This window comes from Chiloscyllium punctatum, chromosome 4, assembly GCF_047496795.1.
Source record: "Chiloscyllium punctatum isolate Juve2018m chromosome 4, sChiPun1.3, whole genome shotgun sequence".
In the NCBI taxonomy this organism is placed as follows: Eukaryota; Metazoa; Chordata; class Chondrichthyes; order Orectolobiformes; family Hemiscylliidae; genus Chiloscyllium; species Chiloscyllium punctatum.
This window is the reverse complement of record NC_092742.1, coordinates 19,735,372-19,756,406: the sequence shown is the minus strand read 5'-3', so window position 1 is coordinate 19,756,406 and position 21,035 is coordinate 19,735,372. Positions and strand designations below refer to the sequence as shown.

Here is a 21,035-nt window from a genome sequence, read left to right as displayed (position 1 = left end):
ACTCTCACAGTCCTCCATCAAATTCCAGTACCTCACCCAATTGAATTACATTTCTCAATGTGCACATAGAGTCATAGAGTCATACAGGATGGAAACAGACACTTCGGTCCACACCAAACATAATCCCAAACCAAACTAGTCCCACCTGCCTTTTCCCTCCAAACTTTTCCTCTTCATTAATCCATCCAAGTGTCTTTTAAACGTTGTATTATACCAACATCCAACACTTCCTCAGGAAATCCATTCCACACCTGAACCACCCTCTGTGTAAAATATTTTCCTCTTAAGTCTTTTTCAAATCTCTCTCCTCGCACCTTAAAAATGTGCCCCCAAAGTCTTGAAATTTCCCATCTTATGGTAAAGGCAACTAACATTAACTCCATCTATACCTCTCAATATTTTATAAACTTCTATCAGGTCACCTCTGAACCTCCCGCCCTCCAGTGAAAGCAAAGGATGATTGCCTGTGGTCAATTCTGTAATCCTGTCCGACCTCTGATTGGTATCCATGGAAACACACTTAGTCACTGAGCAGTAATGGAGTAATTTTGTGCATCACAGGCCAACGGAGACTGATGTCCATTACAATAGCCAATACCCTCCAGCCCTCACCCCACCCCATGAGACACTCTCCTCCCTGTCACATCACTTTTTGCAGCAAATCACCTCAGAGCAAACAGGGATTTAAATTTTAAAGAAACAAAGTAATGGCTGATGCTAGAAATCAGAAACAAAGATGGAAATTGCTGGAAAAGCTCAGCAGGTCTGACAGCATCCGTGAAGAGAAATTCGAGTGAACATTTTGGGTCCAGTGACCCTCCACAGATGCTGCAGGACCTGCTGAGCTTTTCCTGCAATTTCTGTTTTGTTGTTATGGATCTAACTTGCTCAGGTAAACATTGCTCAGTATATCTGCACACTCAACCATTGAGAAAACTTGTTTCTTCTGTGCATTATGAATTATTTGAACAACAGGCATTCACTTTAAGAAAAGTGCCCGCGCGAGTGTGTGTGTAAAGACCATATCGGCAAGGGAATCTTCAACAATCATAAATATATTTATCGGGTGATATGAAAGCATCAAAAGAACTGAGAGGCTGGAGGCTGAAGATTCTTTGCAAATGCTTTGAGCTATTACTGCATTACAAATTGCAGACTACTCGTTTACTTTTCTCGCTGTGCGTTTGACTGCTTGTGAAGGCAAGAGGCGATGTTTCTGGAGAATAAAACCCACATTTTGTTGCATGTAATGGTGCAAAGCACTGACAGGACAAGTAGTCACATGGCACCAGGTAATAGTCCAACAGGTTTATTTGAAGTCACAAGCTGTCAGAGCACAGCTCTTTCGGCAGGTGATGAAGGAGCAGCACTTCAAAAGCTTGTGATTTCAAATAAACCTGTTGAACTATGATCTGGTGTCATGTGACTTCATCCACCTAGTCCAACACCGGCATCTCCACATCAGGAATCATAGAATCCCTACAGTATGGAAGCAGGCCATTCAGCCCATCGAATCCACGCCATTCCTCCGAAAAGCATCCCACCCTCCTCCCAGATCCCTGCAATTCCCAAGGCTAACCCACCCAGACTGCACATCCCTGGGGCAATTTAGCATGGCCAATCCACCTAACCTGCACATCTTTGGACTGTGGGAGGGAACCAGAGCACCCGGAGGAAAGCCACGCAGACACAGGGAGAATATGCAAACACCACACAGACAGTCACCCGAGGCTGGCATCGAACCCAGATCTCTGGCGCTGTGAGGCAGCAGTGCTAACCGTTGAGCAACCGTGGAAAGTGACATGTCTCTAATTCACACCAATCCCACATTATTTTAGTCATGAGAAGATGCTAACACCACCCCACTCCCCAACCCCTGATATACAGAATTTCACATCGGTCAGTAGGCCACCTTCACTATTTGGCTTCATCTAGAGAACTTGTTATTCAACAGACATCTGACTGTCATTAACTTTTCAGCTCCTTTGGCAGAAGCAGAGTCTATTTCTAAATGATCACATAGTGTGAAGGAGCCATGCAGCATCTTTTCAAAATGAGATTAACCTAATCTCAGCCAAGTAAATAACGAGACCATTTTTACCAAAATGCACAGTTGTGTCTTTGCTGCAGCTTAGCAAACATGAGCTTCAGTGTCAGTTCACTGTCCATCACATCAAATGAAAAGATTTTTGACAAGCATCTTTTATTGAGGCAGTGATCTTTAACTGTGTGAGCTACCCTGACGAGACATGCAAGCGTTCTCGTCTCGGTAAGGTGTCAGCAACTACAGAGTACGGCATTTAATACATCTGCTGTTGGAGTTTCTCCTTGGGAGATGATTAAATAGGATCAAAAGTGGAGCATTGGTGCAATGTAAATCCATCAGGAATTCCATTAGGGAGTGCAGAACCCTCAAATCTCGCCTTCTTATTCTGGTGTTTTGGTAAAAGGAAATCTACAGAATAGATTTATTGACATTTAATGCAAGCTCAGTTTGATTTCTCTGTGAGAAATGTTTACTAAGGCTTTAGATTAAGCCAACTGTTCTAAATGCTTGAAGAAAGTTCCAGTTCCAATTAGCAGAAGGAACTGTGTGAAGAGCACATTCATTTCCAATATGCTCCAAAACAATTGTGCTGGGCTCTCAATGACAAACATTTGCTGAGGTCCAGACCATCAGAAAGTGGATGTTGTTTCACTCAGATCCTGGGCAAACCTCCCCAATTTGTTCTCCAGACCGGATAACCCAAAGTCATTCAGCTGCTGAGTGCAGAGGGATGAACTGGCTCCTCGCTCCTTTCACCCACGCCCCCCCCCCCCCCCCCCCCCCCCGATTGGCTGTAACAGACCATAGGTTTCCTGTGGACAGGCTCACTTTGGTCTCACTCAAATGACCTCAAAACTAGACTGGCTAAACAGAAATCTGTCTGATATTCGGTCCCAGATCTATCCCATATCTGACCTATCTTGGTCCGAAGTCTGTCCAGTCTCTGTCTCAAATCTGTCTGATACGTACAGAAAATCATCAACCATTCTACACTGATAAGAGTCATCGAGATGTACAGCACAGAAACAGGCTCTTCAGTCCAACTTGGCCATGCCGATCAGATATCCTCAATAAATCTAGTCCCATTTGCCATCATTTGACCCCTATCCATCTAAGCCCTTCCTATTCATTACCCATACAGATGCCTTTCAAATGCTGTAGTTGTACCAACTTCCACCACTTCCTCTGGCAGCTCATTCCATATACACACCACCCTCTGAGTGAAAAAATTGCTCCTTAGCTTCCTTTTAAATCTTTCCCCTCTCACCTTAAACATATTCCCTCTAGTTCTGAACTCCCCCACCCCAAGGAAAATATCTTATCTATTTACCCTATCCATGCTCATGATTTTATAAATCTCTATAAGGTCACAATTCAGTTCCGAGGCTCCATGGAAAACAGCCCCAGCCTATTCAGCCTCTCCCTACAGCTCAAATCCTCCAGCCCTGGCAACATCCTTGTAAATCTTTTCTGAACCCTTTCAAGTTTCATAACATCCTTCCAAAGCAAGGAGACCAGAATTGCACGCAATATTCCAACAGTGGTCTAACCAATGTCCTGTACAGCCGCAACATAACCTCCCAACTCCTGTACTCAATGCTCTAACCAATAAAGGCAACATACTAAGTGCCTGCTACATTATGTTTCTTTCATTCTTTTGCAATAAACAAAAATCTTCCTTCCTCGGTCTTTCTCATATCCTGTCTATACTCCTGAAACACTGTCAAGGCCAACACAGGTTCCTCGACAGTTATTTTTGCTGATGTGAATATTTAGAGTGTTCAAGGTTCATGCCTGTTAAGCTGTGCCTTATAGTATTAGCTTGTAAGGTGTTGCCTTAATCATGTTGCAACCCATATTTATAAAATCTTCTTTAATTTTCCCGGCCAGATCAATTTAAAAACGGATCACTTCCATTGTGGATCCTGGATCCAAATTGAATTATGTTTTAAAAAGTGCCAATTTATTCAGGGTTTCTTGAGTTAACAAAAAGGGACTGTATTAATTTCTAATTATGTTAGAACACAGGTTAGAAATAAGACTTGACTCCTGAAGTTAAAAATGAAAAGTTAAAGATTTGCAGATCAATCTTTGAATCATTCCTAAAGTGCAGATAGTTGAATATTGCAGCCATTTCAGTGGAGATTATTGGTAGCCTTAATAGTATAAATGGAATTGTCAATAACGCAATCATTAGTTTTGCAGATTGGTTGAGATTTTGTTACACTGATATCTTTCATCAACATTCAGGGTGAATTCAAGCTCATTAGATGTCCTGTTTCCTTTTGTCTGGTTTACTAGCTAGCTGACTTCTCGCACTCAAAATGAGAGAACCCACTTACCTGCAACGCACGAGTGGCCAGGGAATGGCTCTTTGTCTGTCCGCTTCAAAGCAGGCTAGTACTTGCAGCCAGGCTAGGGCACATGGGTACCTTTGCCAGTTGGCTCACATGACAACATTCAGTCCCAGAAGCACACTCCTGTAGAGTTGAAACTGGCTTTTTTTACCATTGTCTTTGTATATGCTTTGGGGGAATACATAAATTATGTCTGCAGTTTGGTACACTGCCCATCAGGGATACCTGTTGTTGAGCAATGACATCTCAACTCATCATTATCATTGTAACTACAAAAATCCAGTCTGTTTTGACATGGCTGGTTATTTCTTTTGGCTATCGTTTGAAGCTCCCTTTGCATCTTTAGGTATGACATTCTATGCCCTGTATAATTGAGGCTTATGCTCCTGACTCTTGTATTCAATTCTCCCCACATTAAATGATAATCAATATTCTATGAGTTTTCCTGATTACATGGTGCACCCACATTGCATTTTTTTACAATTCATGAAGGAGGACACCCAGATCCCTCTGCAATCTCAGAGCTCAAAAATCTCCCAACACTTAGATGAAATGCAACTTTATTGCTCTTCCCACCAGAATGGACATAATTGTGTTTTTTTTTCCCACACTATACACAGATCTGGCAGTTCTGTGTTCACTGATTTAAGGTATTTATATCCTTTTCTGCCTCATGATTTCATCTTCCCAATTTACCTATTCTATTTATGTGTCGGGATAGAATAGGGGCATGCAGAACTGACAGGGGCATTTAAGGGCCTTTTAATAAGCCCAGGGATAAGCAAGGAATGGAGGGATATGGACCCTGGGCAGGCAGAAGGGATTAGCATCATGTTCGACACAACATCGTGGGCCGAAGGATCTATTATTGTGAGGTGCTGTTTTATATTCAATATTCCATGTGTCATTAGTAAATATGGTTACCATACCTACCTCTGAGTCATTTATTTAATTTGTAAGTGGTTTGAGACCCAGCACTGAACCCTGTGACACATCAACCTCCTCTGCTCCACAGAAAATATTCCCAGCCTATCCAGCCTATCCTTATAACTCAATCCACCAGACCCAGCAACATCCTTGTATACCTTTTTCTGAAACCTCTCCAATTTAAGAATATCTTTCCTATTAGCAGGGCAACCACATCTGTACATAATACTGCAGAAGTGGTCTCACCAACGTCCTGTACAACTTTAACATCACATCCCAACTGCTCTACTCAATGGTCTGAGCAATGAAGGCAAGCGTGCAAAATGTCTTCTTAACTACCCTGTCTGCCCACGACACAAATTTCAAAGATGTTGAGCTTCTTGAGTGTTGTTGGAACTGTACCTATCCAGACAAGTGGGGAATGTTCCATCACACTCCTGACTTGTGCCTTTTAGACAATGGACTTTGCCAACCAGATATCCCAACCCAATCTAGACCCACCTGCCAGCACCTGGCCCGTTTCCCTCCAAACCCTTCCTATTCATATACCCATCCAAATGCCTCTTAAATGTTGCAATTGTACCAGTCTCCACCACATCCTCTGGCAGCTCATTCCATACACGTACCACCCTCTGCGTGAAAAGGTTGCCCCTTAGATCTCTTTTATATCTTTCGCCTCTCACCCTAAACCTATGCCCTCTAGTTCTGGACTCCTCGACCCCAGGGAAAAGACTTTGCCTATTTATCCTATCCATGGCCCTTATAATTTTGTAAACCTCTATAAGATCACCCCTCAGCCTCCGACGCTCTGGGGAAAACAGCCCCAGCCTGTTAAGCGTCACCCTGTAGCTCAGATCCTCCAACCCTGGCAACATCCTTGTAAATCTTTTCTGAACCCTTTCAAGTTTCACAACATCTTTCCAATAGGAAGGAGACCAGAATTGCATGCAATATTCCAACAACGGCCTAACCAATGTCCTGTACAGCCGCAACATGATCTCCCATCTCCTGTACTCAATACCCTGACCAATAAAGGAAAGCATACCAAATGCCTTCTTCACTATCCTGGATTAGTGGTGCTGGAAGAGCACAGCAGTTCAGGCAGCATCCAAATAGCTTCGAAATCGACGTTTCGGGCAAAAGCCCTTCATCAGGAATGGGCTTTTGCCCGAAACGTCGATTTCGAAGCTATTTGGATGCTGCCTGAACTGCTGTGCTCTTCCAGCACCACTAATCCAGAATCTGGTTTCCAACATCTGCAGTCATTGTTTTTACCTTCTTCACTATCCTGTCTACCTGTGACTCCACTTTCAAGGATTTGGTTCTAGGTAATGAACCAGGCCAGGTGTTAGACTTGGAGGTAGGTGAGCACTTCGGGGACAGTGACCACAACTCGGTGACCTTTACTCTAGTGATGGAGAGGGATAAGTGTGCACGGCAGGGCAGGAGTTATAGCTGGGGGCAGGGAAATTATGATGCGGTGAGGCATGACTTTGGATGTGTGGATTGGAAAAATAGGCTTCAAGGGAAGGACACAAATGATATGTGGGGCTTGTTCAAGGAGCAGCTATTGGGTGTCCTTGATAAGTATGCACCAGTCAGGCAGGGAGGAAAGGATCGTGTGAGGGAGCTGTGGTTTAATAAGGAATTGGAATCCCTTGTAAAAGGGAAGAGGGCGGCCTATGTAAAGATGAGGCGTGAAGGTTCAGTTGGGGCGATTGAGAGTTATAAGGTAGCCAGGAAGGATCTAAAGAGAGAGCTAAGAGCAGCGAGAAGAGCACATGAAAAGTCCTTGGTTGGTAGGATTAGGGAAAACCCTAAGGCTTTCTATAGTTATGTCAGGAATAAAAGGATGACTAGGGTAGGTATCGGTCCAGTCAAGGATAGTAGTGGGAAGTTGTGTGTGGAGGCAGAGGAGATTGGTGAGACACTAAATCAATACTTTTCAGCAGTATTCACTCAGGAACAGGACATTGTTGCTGATGTGAATATTGAGTCACAAGTGATTAGAATGGATGGCTTTGAGGTATGTAGGGAAGAGGTCCAGGGAATACTGGAAAGGGTGAAAATAGATAAGTCCCCTGGGCCTGATGGCATTTATCCTAGGTTCCTCTGGGAAGCTAGGGAGGAGATAGCGGAGCCATTGGCCTTGATTTTTATGTCGTCGTTGTCTACAAGAATAGTGCTAGAAGACTGGAGGATAGCGAATGTGGTCCCCTTGTTCAAGAAGGGGAGTAGGGACAGCCCTAGTAACTATAGGCCAGTGAGTCTCACTTCTGTTGTGGGCAAAGTCTTAGAGAGGATTGTAAGGGATAAGATTTATGAACATCTGGTTAGGAATAATGTGATCAAGGATAGTCAGCATGGTTTTATGAAGGGCAGGTCGTGCCTCACAAACCTTATTGAGTTCTTTGAGAAGGTGACCAAGGAAGTGGACGAGGGTAAAGCAGTAGATGTGGTGTATATGGATTTTAGCAAGGCGTTCGATAAGGTACCCCATGGTAGGCTACTGCAAAAAGTACGGAGGTATGGCATTGAGGGTGCATTAGAGGTTTGGATTAGGAATTGGCTGGCTGGAAGGAGACAGAGGGTAGTAGTTGATGGTATAGGTTCATCTTGGAGCGCAGTTACTAGCGGTGTTCCACAAGGATCTGTTTTGGGACCATTGCTGTTTGTCATTTTTATAAATGACCTGGAGGAGGGGCTTGAAGGCTGGGTGAGCAAGTTTGCGAATGATACGAAAGTCGGTGGAGTTGTGGACAGCGAAGAAGGATGTGGCAGGTTACAGCGGGATATAGATAAGTTGCAGAGCTGGGCAGAAAGGTGGCAAATGGAGTTCAATGTAGCTAAGTGTGAAGTCATTCACTTTGGTAGGAGTAATAAGAAGATGGATTACTGGGCTAATGGTAGGCTACTTGGTAGTGTGGATGAGCAGCGGGATCTTGGTGTCCATGTACACAGATCTCTGAAAGTTGCCACCCAGGTAAATAGTGCTGTGAAGAAGGCATATGGCGTACTGGGCTCTATTGGTAGAGGAATTGAGTTCCGAAGTCCTGATGTCATGTTGCAGTTGTATAAGACTCTGGTGCGGCCTTATCTGGAGTATTGTGTGCAGTTCTGGTCGCCATACTATAGGAAGGATGTGGAGGCACTGGAACGGGTGCAGAGGAGGTTTACCAGGATGTTGCCTAGTATGGTAGGAAGATCGTATGAGGAAAGGCTGAGGCGCTTGGGGCTGTTCTCATTGGAGAAGAGAAGGTTTAGGGGAGATTTGATAGAGGTGTACAAGATGACTAGGGGTTTAGATAGGGTTGACAGTGAGAACCTTTTTCCGCGTATGGAGTCAGCTGTTACTAGGGGACACAGCTTTAAATTAAGGGGAGGTTGGTATAGGACAGATGTTAGGGGTAGATTCTTTACTCAGCGGGTTGTGAGTTCATGGAATTCCCTGCCAGTATCAGTGGTGGACTCTCCCTCTTTATGGTCATTCAAGCAGGCATTGGATCAGCATATGGAGGTTATTGGGCTAGTGTAGGTTAGGTAGGCTTCGGTCGGTGCAACATCGAGGGCCGAAGGGCCTGTACTGCGCTGTATTTTTCTATGTTCTATGTTCTATGTAAGGAGCTATGAACCTGCACTCCAAGGTGTCTTTGTTCAGCAACACTCCCTAGCAGCTTACCATTAAGTGTATACGTCCTGCTAAGATTTGCTTTCCCAAAATGCAACACCTCACATTTATCTGAATTAAACTCCATCTGCCACTTTTCAGCCCATTGGCCCATCTGGTCCAGATCCTGTTGTAATCTGAGGTAACCCTCTTTCCTGTCCACTACACCTCCAATTTTGGTGCCAGCTGCAAACTTACTGACTGCACCTCACGCTGGAACTTTGCCTTTTGCCAGCTAGTGTTGTAAAAGAGTGTTGTGTCCAATCTTCTCTCTAGTACTCCAGTCTTCTGATGAAGCTTTCTGATCAAAGGTTTGCTCCATATTTCTGTGGACATTAGGCTCAGACATGGAGCAACCTCAAAGTGGGCAAACGTTCAAGCCGAGCATCAATCCGATGATGCTTTTGTTACAAAGGCCTTTGTTACAATTCCTTATTTAACAAAATGATATGGGAAACAATATTTACCTTTATGTAGTACTTTATTGGTTAGAAATCCCACACAGCCGAAAATAAGTCAAGTGCGGCTCATTAGTTAGCACTCCTATCAAAGATTGAGGGTTTGAGAGCCGCTCTGTCGTTCATCATACATAAACCAGGATGACACTTCAGTGCAGCAGCTCGAGACTGTAATATGATGGTTAGTTCGCTCAGTTGGCTGGATGCTTGGTTGATAACTGCAAGGTTCAATTCCTGCACTGGGTGATGTGACCAAGAGGGACTCTGCTTCTCAACTTCCTCATTTGCTTGAAGCATCATGACCCTGAGGTTAGACCACCACCAGTCATCTCCCTCTAATGACAGAGTCGGAGTGTAACGACGCTTGGATACCCTGAGTCTCTATCTACCCTCTGCAATGATGATAGAGCTTTACATAGCTCAGATTTGAAGAAGAGTAAGATAGTTCCCGTCAATATCTTGGCCATCTTTTTGTCCTTCAGCCAGCATTAGAATATAACAAATGATGGAAAGGGATGGCTTATTGGTATTATCACTGGACAGTTAATCCAGAGACACAGGTAATGTTCCAGGCACTTGGGTACAAATCCTGCCACAGCAGATGTAGAATTTTAATTCAATAACAAAAATCTGTTAAGGTCTGATGATGACCATGAAACCATTGTCGATCGTTAGAAAACCCCATCTGGTTTATTAATAGTGAAGGAAACTGTCATCCTGACCTGGTCTGGGCATACATGTGACTCTACACCTACAGCAATACAATTGACTCTTAACTTCCCTCTGGGCAATTGGGGATGGGCAATAAATGCTAGCCAAGCCAGTGACGCCCTCATCTCATCAATGAATAAAACAAACCTCGCCATGACCATGTGGGATCACACCATGTCAAAATTCACTGCCACTTTGTCGCAGTGACTACACTTTGGAAAAGTATGTCATGGACCATAAAGTACATTTTGGAATGTTCTGACACTCTTACAGAATTGCATGCTCTTCCAAGGTTTCTGATCATAGCTTCAAAATTCAAACAGCCATCCTGTGCCAGCAGTCACAGTAACTACATTGGTCTGCTAATGGGCAATACTGAGAAGCAGAGAACATTTTTCAGAAGTGTCAGAACATTCTGTGGCCTCCTGAAATCAGCGCGTCTTGTTCCTGAAACTTACAGAAATGACCAAACCTCCAACTGAACTCCCTTAGTCTTGCACACCAGAAACACATAACTGCCTGATGCAGAGATGGGAGTCATAATTACTGATCCAGGACGACCCTGTCTAAAAAGCAATTTCAGTGAATTAAAATTTACAGCCTATGCCTCAGTGAATATCACTGTTACAAGCTTGATAAAATAAAGAGGTCATTTGCGCAGTTGCATATCCCCTGGCTCTTATAGTTTGATATAACAATGACTGCCTCTGCTGGAATATGAACAGTGTGATTTGTACTGAACCCTAGAAGGCAACAGAGTAAGTACTTATATTATGGATTGGACAATGATACAAGAAACTGACTCTGAATGAAGTTTGCTTGAATTAGAACTTGTATGCATTGTTGATGTAACACTAATAATGGGGGAAGAATTTTGAGGGGAAACTAGTGAGTAATATAAAAGAGTTTTTATTAGATATCTAAAAGTTAAGAGAGAGGCAAGACTGGATATTGGATCGCTGGAAAATGAGGCTGAGGGAGAAGTAGCAATGGGGAACAAAGAAATGGTGGAGGGTCTGAATGGGTATTTTGCATCAGGCATCATGAGGGAAGGCACCAGCAACATACCAGAACTTCAAGAGAGTCAGGGTCAGAGGTGAGTGTGGTGGCCATCACTAAGGAATAGGTGCGGAGGTTGCTGAAAGGTCTGAAGGTGTATAAACCACCCAGACCAGATGGACTACACCAGCGTTCTGAAGGACATAGCTGTGGAGATTGTAGAGGAATTGGTGGTGATCATTTATGAGACTTGTCAGACATGGCCTACCCTTCATGAATGCTGAAGGGTCTGAAGGTGGATAACTCACCTGGACCAGATAAACATCACCAGAGTTCTGAAGGAGATAGCTGTGGAGATAGTAGAGGCATTGGTGGTGATCTTTCAGGAATCAATAGAGTCAGGGAGAAACCCAGGGGACCAGTAAGTTGTTAATGTAATATACCTGTTTATGAAGGAATGGATCTCTCCGATTAACTGAAAACTTTCAAGGTGTTCAGTTTCCCCAACGGCAATTATAGACTCCAACCATGCCTCCACCACAGATGTTAAGCTGACTGGTCTGTAACACCAGACCAGTGATACAGTCCAGTTTTCCTATTTCGCCTTTCTTAAAAGGCAGGTGACACGTGCAATGTTCCAATCCACAGAGATGTTTTCTGTATCCACAGAACTCTGAAAGATTATAGCCTGTGTGGCATCTCTATTTGGCAAAAGTGAGGACTGCAGATGCTGGAAATTAGAGTTTAGATTAGAGTGATGCTGGAAAAGCACAGCAGGTCAGGCAGCATCCGAGGTGCAGGAAAATCGACGTTTTGGGCAAAAGCCCTTCATCAGCAATAGAGGCAGGAAGCCTCCAGGGTGGAGAGATAAATAGGGGGGTTGGGGCTAGGGAGAAGGTAGCAGAGAGTACAATAGGTGAATGGGGGTGGGGATGGAGGTGAGAGGAGGTGGAGCGGATAAATGGGAGGGGAGATTGGCAGGTAGGACATGTCATGAGGACAGTGCTGAGCTGGCATCTCTATTTGTCTGCTCTTTTCAAAACTGAGCCATTTATTGTACACTACCTTTGAGTAGGGGCTGTTACAGTGAAGGAGAAAGTGAGGACTGCAGATACTGGAGATCAGAGTCAAAAGGCATGGTGCTGGAAGAGCACAGTCAGTCAGGTGGAAGAGCAGGAGAATCGACGTTTTGAACATAAGCTCTTCAACATTCCTGATGAAACATCAACTCTCCTGCTCCTCGATGCTGCCTGACCGGCTGTGCTTTTCCAGCACCACACTTTTTGACTCTGAACTCCAGCATCTGCAGTCCTCACTTTCTCCTTCACTGTAACAGCCCTTACGCAAGGATAGTGTACAATTAATGGCTGAATTTTGAAAGGAGCAGACATTTTCTGATGGTGAAGGTTTACTAGATTGATTATTGGAATGTGAGACTTGTCCCCAGTATGAGATGCTGAGTAAATTGCACCTTGATTCCTTGGCGAGATGATGACATTGAACCGTGTAGAATTCAGAAGGGGCTTGACAGGGTGGGCACTGAGAGGTTGCTTCTCCTGGCTAAACAATCTCAATACAAGGGCACAATTCCAAGGCCGATCATTTAGGACTGAGATGAAGATTTTACATTTCCCCTGACTAATGCATCGAACCCACACATCCCCAAAGACTGTGGCCAATTCACCTGACCTGTACATCTTTGGACTGTGGGAGGAAACTGAAGCACCCAGAGGAAACCCACGCAGACACTGGGAAAATGTGCAAACTCCATACGGACAGTTGTCCAACACCGGAATTGAACCCAGTTCCCTAGCGCTGTGAGGCACTGCTAACCACTGAGCCACCGCGAGGAATGGAAATACAGAGCTGTCAGCTACTATTAATCAAGGGTTGCTGTGACAAGACCTACTACAGGGTCCTTGACAGACTGTTGTGAAAGCACTGAGTCTTGAGAGTAGGTTTGTTTGAAATGTTCAAGTGATATCTTTCAACATTACAGCAATTTTCTCAAATCTATCCTCAATAGGTTGATGGACTGTCTGAGGAATGCTCATCTTCTTTTTCTATTTTGTCAATCAATTGTATTAGTGTGGAGAACATTTCTGAGCTTTGTTCTACAATGTCAGGATTGAACAGTTAAAGACAAAACTTGATTCCAATCGATGGGAGGGGGCGTGGCGTGATAGAGCCCAATACACAGTTTAAAGCTCTGGTTAGACCCCACTTGGAGCACATTCCTGATGAAGGGCTTATGCCCGAAATGTCGACTGTCCTGCTCCTCAGATGCTGCCTGACCTGCTGTACTTTTCCAGTGCCACATTTTTCATCTGTGACTCTCCATGGGCATAAATTACTTTAGCATAGGGATCCTCAAAAGGTGTTAGAACATCAAAGGACAAAAAGTGTTTGGCTGGATGTTAGTAGCAATGGTCTGAAACCTAACAGCTTCAGCTATGCCATGTGGTGATGTACTCCACTGAGATCAGAACAGTTAATAATATCTGAAGTATCATTAACCGCAGTTGATACCATTGACCATTGACGATACAAGTGACTGGTGGATGAGATTAAGCTATCCATATTTTCTCCAGGTAGACAAAGGGAGAGACAGCCTTTAAAAATAGTGTTTCTGATGAGGTCAGGATGGGCTCACTGACCTCTTACATCTCTGGTCAGCATGTCAATCTGAACTTTGTGTTTTTAGGTTTTTGTGCATAAAAACTGCATAAAAACTGCATAAAGTTTCCATATCATTTTTTGAAGAAGAGCATAGAACATTGCCCTCAGTAGTGAGTCGAAGAGTGTAGTGCCAGTCAGTCGGACAGCATCTGAGGAGCAGGAGAATCGACTTTTCGGGGCATACGCTCTTCATCAGGAATGAGGCTTGTGAGCCAAGGGGGTAGAGAGATACATGGGAGGGAGGGCTGGGGTGGAGGAGATAGCTTAGAATGCAATAGGTAGATGGAGGTGAGGGCATTAGTGATAGGTCGGAGAGGAGGTTGGAGCCCATAGGTGGGAAGAAAGATGGACAGGTAGGACAGTTCAAGAGGGTGGTGTCAAGTTGGAATGTTGGATAATGTGAGGGGTGGGGAAATGAGGAAACTGGTGAAATCCACATTGATTCCATGTGGCTTGACTCAAGCTGCAGGTAGTGTGACACACACACACACACACACACACACACACACCCCACCCCCAGGTTGACCTTTAAGACTCGTCAGCATGTTGCTTCAGTTGTCTTTCCCCCAGACCCCTCCTCTGGTAAGAGACACAGAGTGACCGGCTCATTAATAACGAGTCTCAGATTTATAAGTTAAAAGTCAGAGCTCATAATAACTGTTGCAGGAGTGATAATCTGATTTTTTTCAGTATTACAGTGAGCTCTGATGACAGAGAACAGGGAAACCTCTCCCAATCTGGGGAAGAACAGAATACCTCTCTCTCTCTCTCTCTCTCTCTCTCTCTGCAATGTATTCCTAGCTGCAAGCTGTTCTGTTGCCTGATAGCACCAGGTTATAATCCTACAGGTTTGTTTGGAAGCACTAGCTTTCAGAGCACTGCTCCTTCCTGATGAACCACCTGATGAAGGAGCAACGCTCCGAAAGCCAATGCTTCCAAATAAACCTATTGCACTATAACCTGGTGTGGTGAGATTTTTGTACACCCCAGTCCAACACTGGTATCTCCAAATCATGAATATTTCCTGAGATTCATTCATGCAGTTGTTTGCAGAAAGCAAGATCTCTGTCATTGTTAACTGGTCACTAGTCCATAGACCAATTAGCTTCTCATTGCCAGCAAAAGCTGGATCTGTTTGACTCTCTTGGCTCAAAATCATCTGCAAGTCAAACTTCGATGACAGCTTGGTCTCACAGTTGTCTCATAAAGCCTTCAATGTTGCTTGCTTTCAAAACATACAGCGAGACTTTCAAACAATAGTTTTAAAATGGTTTTTTCTCATTTCTGTCCACAGCTTTTGTAAAATGCAAAAAGTAAAAGTCACAGTCCTCACATATCACATTAGAATATCCCATCAATGCTTTATAAGGGAAGGGTGTTATTAAATTAATCTCCACATTAGTGTTAGCATCTTTCCTTTGTGATTTGCAAATTAAACAAGCATTAATTGTCTTTAAAGTTTAAAAGTTGAAATGACTGTCTCTGCCGCTGATATTAGAGCAAGAAAACATTTTGAAATGGCTGCAAATATTGGCAACACAGTCCTGGCCAGAATGAGGATGAATGAGATGACTAGATTGGTTTGTGCAAATAACTTATATAACTATCATCCACTCAGTGCATTTTGCTGGAGAGTTAATCTTTTATTGGGAGGTTATGCTGCAGTATCAGTCATGAGGAATGTTTGCTGTGGTTTATGTAGATCTGACCTTCTGTGATGTGTAAAGGCTGTTTAAATCAACTCTGCTTGCTGTAAAATAGACTCTGTTCCAAGTTCCAATCTAGCTTCACTTTGTTGACAGATAAGGTGATGTCAATGATCGCATTGCAAATTAAATGCACAGCTCAGAGCTGTAATTGCTCCAATAGGTCTCTAACTCAAAAGAGACTGTACCCTGGCAAAAGCTTCCTTTCCAGGCTCTGGGAAATGTTCCAACAGCAGAACAGAAGCAGCTCCAAAGACTTTTGCAGCTTTGATCTTCACATTCCGATTCTATGGACTGTTCTTATCCCCAAATCAACTGTTGCCAAATCTTATCTTGTGTTCAAGGATTCCTGCAGCTTTTCTGCTGTAGGGGGACTATAAATAGGCAGTGATAGCTGCAATTAATATTGACCTGGATGGTTTTACATGAGCAGTAATGCTGAGTCCAATAAAGACTAGACCTTGGAAGTGCTTCCTTGAAAATATCTCATAGTGCAGCTTTGGCAGTTACCAAACAGTGGAAGTGGGTACTGCAGATAGTGGAGATTAGATCCAAGATTAGAGTGGTGTTGGAAAAGCACAGCAGGTCAGGCAGCATCTGAGGAGCAGGAAAATCGACATTTCGGGCAAAAGCCCTTCCTGATTAAGGGCTTTTGCCCGAAACATCAATTTTCCTGCTCCTCTGATGCGGCCTGACCTGCTGTGCTTTTCTAGCACCACTCTAATCTTGACAGTTACCAGTGTGTGGTGGTGGGTGCTCCAATCGTTAACTTTATTTTAAGCCTGGTTCTTTTGAGTCCCCATTTATTCAGCCTTAACAAGGCACTCACAAGAGCTGGAAGCTCCCCACACTAATCCTGGAAATGCACCAAATGATGCTGATCGGGTTCAGATAGCACAGTGATGGGGCAATTCCCTATGACCATTGGGTGCAGATAGCACAGTGATGGAGCAATTCCCTATGACCATTGGGTGCAGATAGCACAGTGATGGGGCAATTTCCTATCACCATTGGGTGCAGATAGCACAGTGACGGAGCAATTCCCTATCACCATTGGGTGTAGATAGCACAGTGATGGGGCAATTCCCTATCACCATTGGGTTCAGATAGCACAGTGATGGGGCAATTCCTTATCACTATTGGGTGCAGATAGCACAGTGTTGGAGCAATTCCCTATCACCATTGGGTGCAGATAGCACAGTGATGGGGCAATTCCCTATCACCATTGGGTGCAGATAGCACAGTGATGGGGCAATTCCCTATGACCATTGGGTGCAGATAGCACAGTGATGGGGCAATTCCCTATCACCATTGGGTTCAGATAGCACAGCGATGGGGCAATTCCCTATCACCATTGGGTGCAGATAGCACAGTGATGGGGCAATTCCCTATGACCATTGGGTGCAGATAGCACAGCGATGGGGCAATTCCCTATCACCATTGGGTGCAGATAGCACAGTGATGGGGCAATTCCCTATCACCATTGGGTGCAGATAGCACAGCGATGGGGCAATTCCCTATCACCATTGGGTGCAGATAGCACAGCGATGGGGCAATTCCCTATCACCATTGGGTGCAGATAGCACAGCGATGGGGCAATTCCCTATGACCATTGGGTGCAGATAGCACAGTGATGGGGCAATTCCCTATCACCATTGGGTGCAGATAGCACAGCGATGGGGCAATTCCCTATCATCATTGGGTGCAGATAGCACAGTGATGGGGCAATTCCCTATCACCATTGGGTGCAGATAGCACAGCGATGGGGCAATTCCCTATGACCATTGGGTGCAGATAGCACAGTGATGGAGCAATTCCCTATCACCATTGGGTGCAGATAGCACAGCGATGGGGCAATTCCATATCACTATTGGGTTCAGATAGCACAGTGATGGGGCAATTCCCTATCACCATTGGGTGCAGATAGCACAGTGATGGAGCAATTCCCTATCACCATTGGGTGCATATAGCACAGTGACGGAGCAATTCCCTATCACCATTGGGTTCAGATAGCACAGTGATGGAGCAATTCCCTATCACCATTGGGTGCAGATAGCACAGTGATGGGGCAATTCCCTATCACCATTGGGTGCAGATAGCACAGTGATGGAGCAATTCCCTATCACCATTGGGTGCAGATAGCACAGTGATGGAGCAATTCCCTATCACCATTGGGTGCAGATAGCACAGTGATGGAGCAATTCCCTATCACCATTGGGTGCAGATAGCACAGTGATGGGGGTATATCCCTGTCACTATTGGGTTCAGATAACACAGTGATGGGGCAATTCTCTGTCACCATTGGGCTCAGATAGCACAGTGATGCGATATATCCCTGTCACTATTGGGTTCAGATAGTACAGTGATGGGGCAATTCTCTGTCACCATTGGGTTCAGTTAACACAGTGATGGGGTATATCCCTGTCACCATTGGGTTTAGTTAGCACAGCAATGGGGCAATTCCATATCACTATTGGGTTCAGATAGCACAGTGATGGGGCAATTCTCTGTCACCATTGGGCTCAGAAAGCACAGTGATGGGATATATCCCTGTCACTATTGGGTTCAGATAGTACAGTGATGGGGCAATTCTCTATCACCATTGGGTTCAGTTAACACAGTGATGGGATATATCCCTGTCACTATTGGGTTCAGATAGTACAGTGATGGGGCAATTCCCTATCACCATTGGGTGCAGATAGCACAGTGATGGGGCAATTCCCTATCACCATTGGGTGCAGATAGCACAGTGATGGAGCAATTCCCTATCACCATTGGGTGCAGATAGCACAGTGATGGAGCAATTCCCTATCACTATTGGGTGCAGATAGCACAGTGATGGAGCAATTCCCTATCACTATTGGGTGCAGATAGCACAGTGATGGAGCAATTCCCTATCACTATTGGGTGCAGATAGCACAGTGATGGGGCAATTCCCTATCACCATTGGGTGCAGATAGCACAGTGATGGAGCAATTCCCTATCACCATTGGGTTCAGATAGCACAGTGATGGGGCAATTCTCTGTCACCATTGGGTGCAGATAGCACAGTGATGGAGCAATTCCCTATCACCATTGGGCTCAGATAGCACAGTGATGGGGTATATCCCTGTCACTATTGGGTTCAGATAGTACAGTGATGGGGCAATTATCTGTCACCATTGGGTTCAGTTTACACAGTGGTGGGGTATATCCCTGTCACCATTGGGTTTAGTTAGCACAGCAATGGGGCAATTCCATATCACTATTAGGTTCAGATAGCACAGTGATGGGGCAATTCTCTGTCACCATTGGGTTCAGTTAACACAGTGATGGGATATATCCCTGTCACTATTGGGTTCAGATAGTACAGTGATGGGGCAATTCTCTGTCACCATTGGGTTCAGTTAACACAGTGATGGGGTATATCCCTGTCACCATTGGGTTTAGTTAGCACAGTGATGGGGCAGTTTCCTGTCACCATTGGGTTCAGATAGCACAGTGATGGTGCAATTTCCTGTCACCATTTCAAATAGCAATAGCATATTGCCTTTTTCAGGTGGGAGTTTGTTCCAAAGTATAAGTCAGGGTCCAACTCTGATGTTGCTACTGTTTTTTGTACAAATGGCAACATTCATCCAGTGACAAAGGAAGCTTAAAACATCTGACAAATACGTGACCAAAGGAATTGGTCCCCTTGCCTATTTATTGGTACTGTTGATGGAATCAGTACAGGGGATGATGGAAGGAGACTGTAATTATTGGAATTAGGTCAACATCAAGTCCTGTCAAAGAGACAAGATGTGGCTGCCAGTGAATTGTGTACTGACAGTGTGAGGTTGATGTGACAGTGTCAGGGGCTGTCTGAACTGGAGTGATCCATGAGTGGCAATGTGATCAATTGTTTACGTGAAAGATTGTGTGGGATGTTTAGCTGGAGTTCATCCTTCTATTTTCTGCTGGCTGACCAACACACCATCAGCCACCACGGACTAGAGTGGATTGAGACCTTCGTGAAAAGAGTGATTAATTTTGGTGCTAAATAATGACTTCTTGTTTTTCAGACAAGCAAGGCTATTGCGAAAGGAGACTATCAGCGTGCAACCTCAGCATCACGAAGAGCCCTATTCCTAGCAGCACTCTCAATCACCATTGGAACAGGAGTGTATGTGGGGGTCATTGTGGCACTCATTGCATACTTGTCAAAGCCAGGACATGTATAGTGTTGAACTCCAAACTGGTCTTCGAAGTGATGGTTCTTCAGCTGTTTGATTATCCAATTTTATTGCCCCGTTAATTGAGTAACTTGTGTGTATTTTTCATTGTATGACCATTTTGGATGTAGGGAATGCGTGCTATGTGGTAATGAGGAGGGCTAAGGTGCTTGCTTCATACCTCTGCACTGGGAGCTTTTGAGTGGTAACAGTAGCCAAGTCTCGAGTCCATTAGTGTCTCCTCAGTCCTGGACTGGACAGCCATGTGAGATGCCTTGGAAGAAAAAGAGCACTTTACTATGGAAGGGAAGTGGGATTGAGAGAAACCCTATCATTGCCATCTCACCCTGTTGAGCTAATACATAATCAATTGGGGATGGTGCTGCAGGTGGGGGAGAAAAAAGGTGGCCTCATCTTCCCTCTTCCGATGGCTTAAAAGAAGCAGGAAGAGCAGAAAATGCCAAAGCAGAAGGAGATTAAGGCGAGGGGACAGGAAATAATTCTGTACAAATGTAAATAAGTGGTCTAGGGCAAGAGTGGATAAGCCAATGTTATGGAAATAGGCCATTTGCTGTTGCTAAGCAAACTATGCCCTGGGTCATTCTCTCTCAGTAAGCCAATTATGCCATAATTAGCTGTTTAATGTTAATGTAGCTGTGTCATAAAGGCTACCTCTTTGATTATGCTCGGTCTGTTCGAAATGCTGTGTGACATAAAAAGACCTGGATCCCATTATAAATGTACAATCATACTGTTTTATTTTGTGGAAGTCAAAAATATTCTGAAAATTAAATGTGACTTTTTAAAACTGAAATCTGATTTCATCCAAAGCTAATATCAAGCCTTGACTATTATCAGCCTACACATCAAACACTCAGACATGACAAACCGCGAGTACACCACTTTGCGACCTTCAGGGTCGAGCTAATAAGAAATATCTGTTTCATCATTCATCATTCCTTCCCCATCATGGACATTGATTGGGTTTCCCTTGTTCTTAAGTTCCTATTTAGTTCCCCTCCACTTGAAATCGCACAGTAACCCATCACCACAGTCAGTGGATCCCTCTGTATTTGAAGCTTTGTTTTCTTTTGATTGATGTGAGTTAATGAGAAAGGAGTATGGTTTAGCTGGGCTATATTGGTCCTTTCTGACATTTGCTTAACATCAACCAAGAAGCTGAGAGTCGGTGAAATGTCAACAGACACAAGATTGTACACCGATGAGAGCATTAACAAGGATTCCACCAGACAAAGGATGGAGTTGAGCTTATAAATCCCAAATCCATTCC

General features: G+C 44.2%; 1 protein-coding gene across 1 annotated transcript in view; it reads left to right on the top strand.

Moving 5' to 3' along the window:
• The window catches only part of syndig1l (synapse differentiation inducing 1-like), a 212,265-nt gene extending 191,707 nt beyond the window's left edge, over positions 1-20,558 (top strand). The window contains exon 4 of the mRNA XM_072568216.1: positions 19,595-20,558. Coding sequence (XP_072424317.1) covers positions 19,595-19,753 — 159 coding nt within the window. The 3' untranslated portion in view covers positions 19,754-20,558. The remainder of the gene's footprint in view (positions 1-19,594) is intronic.
• The last annotated feature ends 477 nt before the right edge of the window (positions 20,559-21,035 follow it).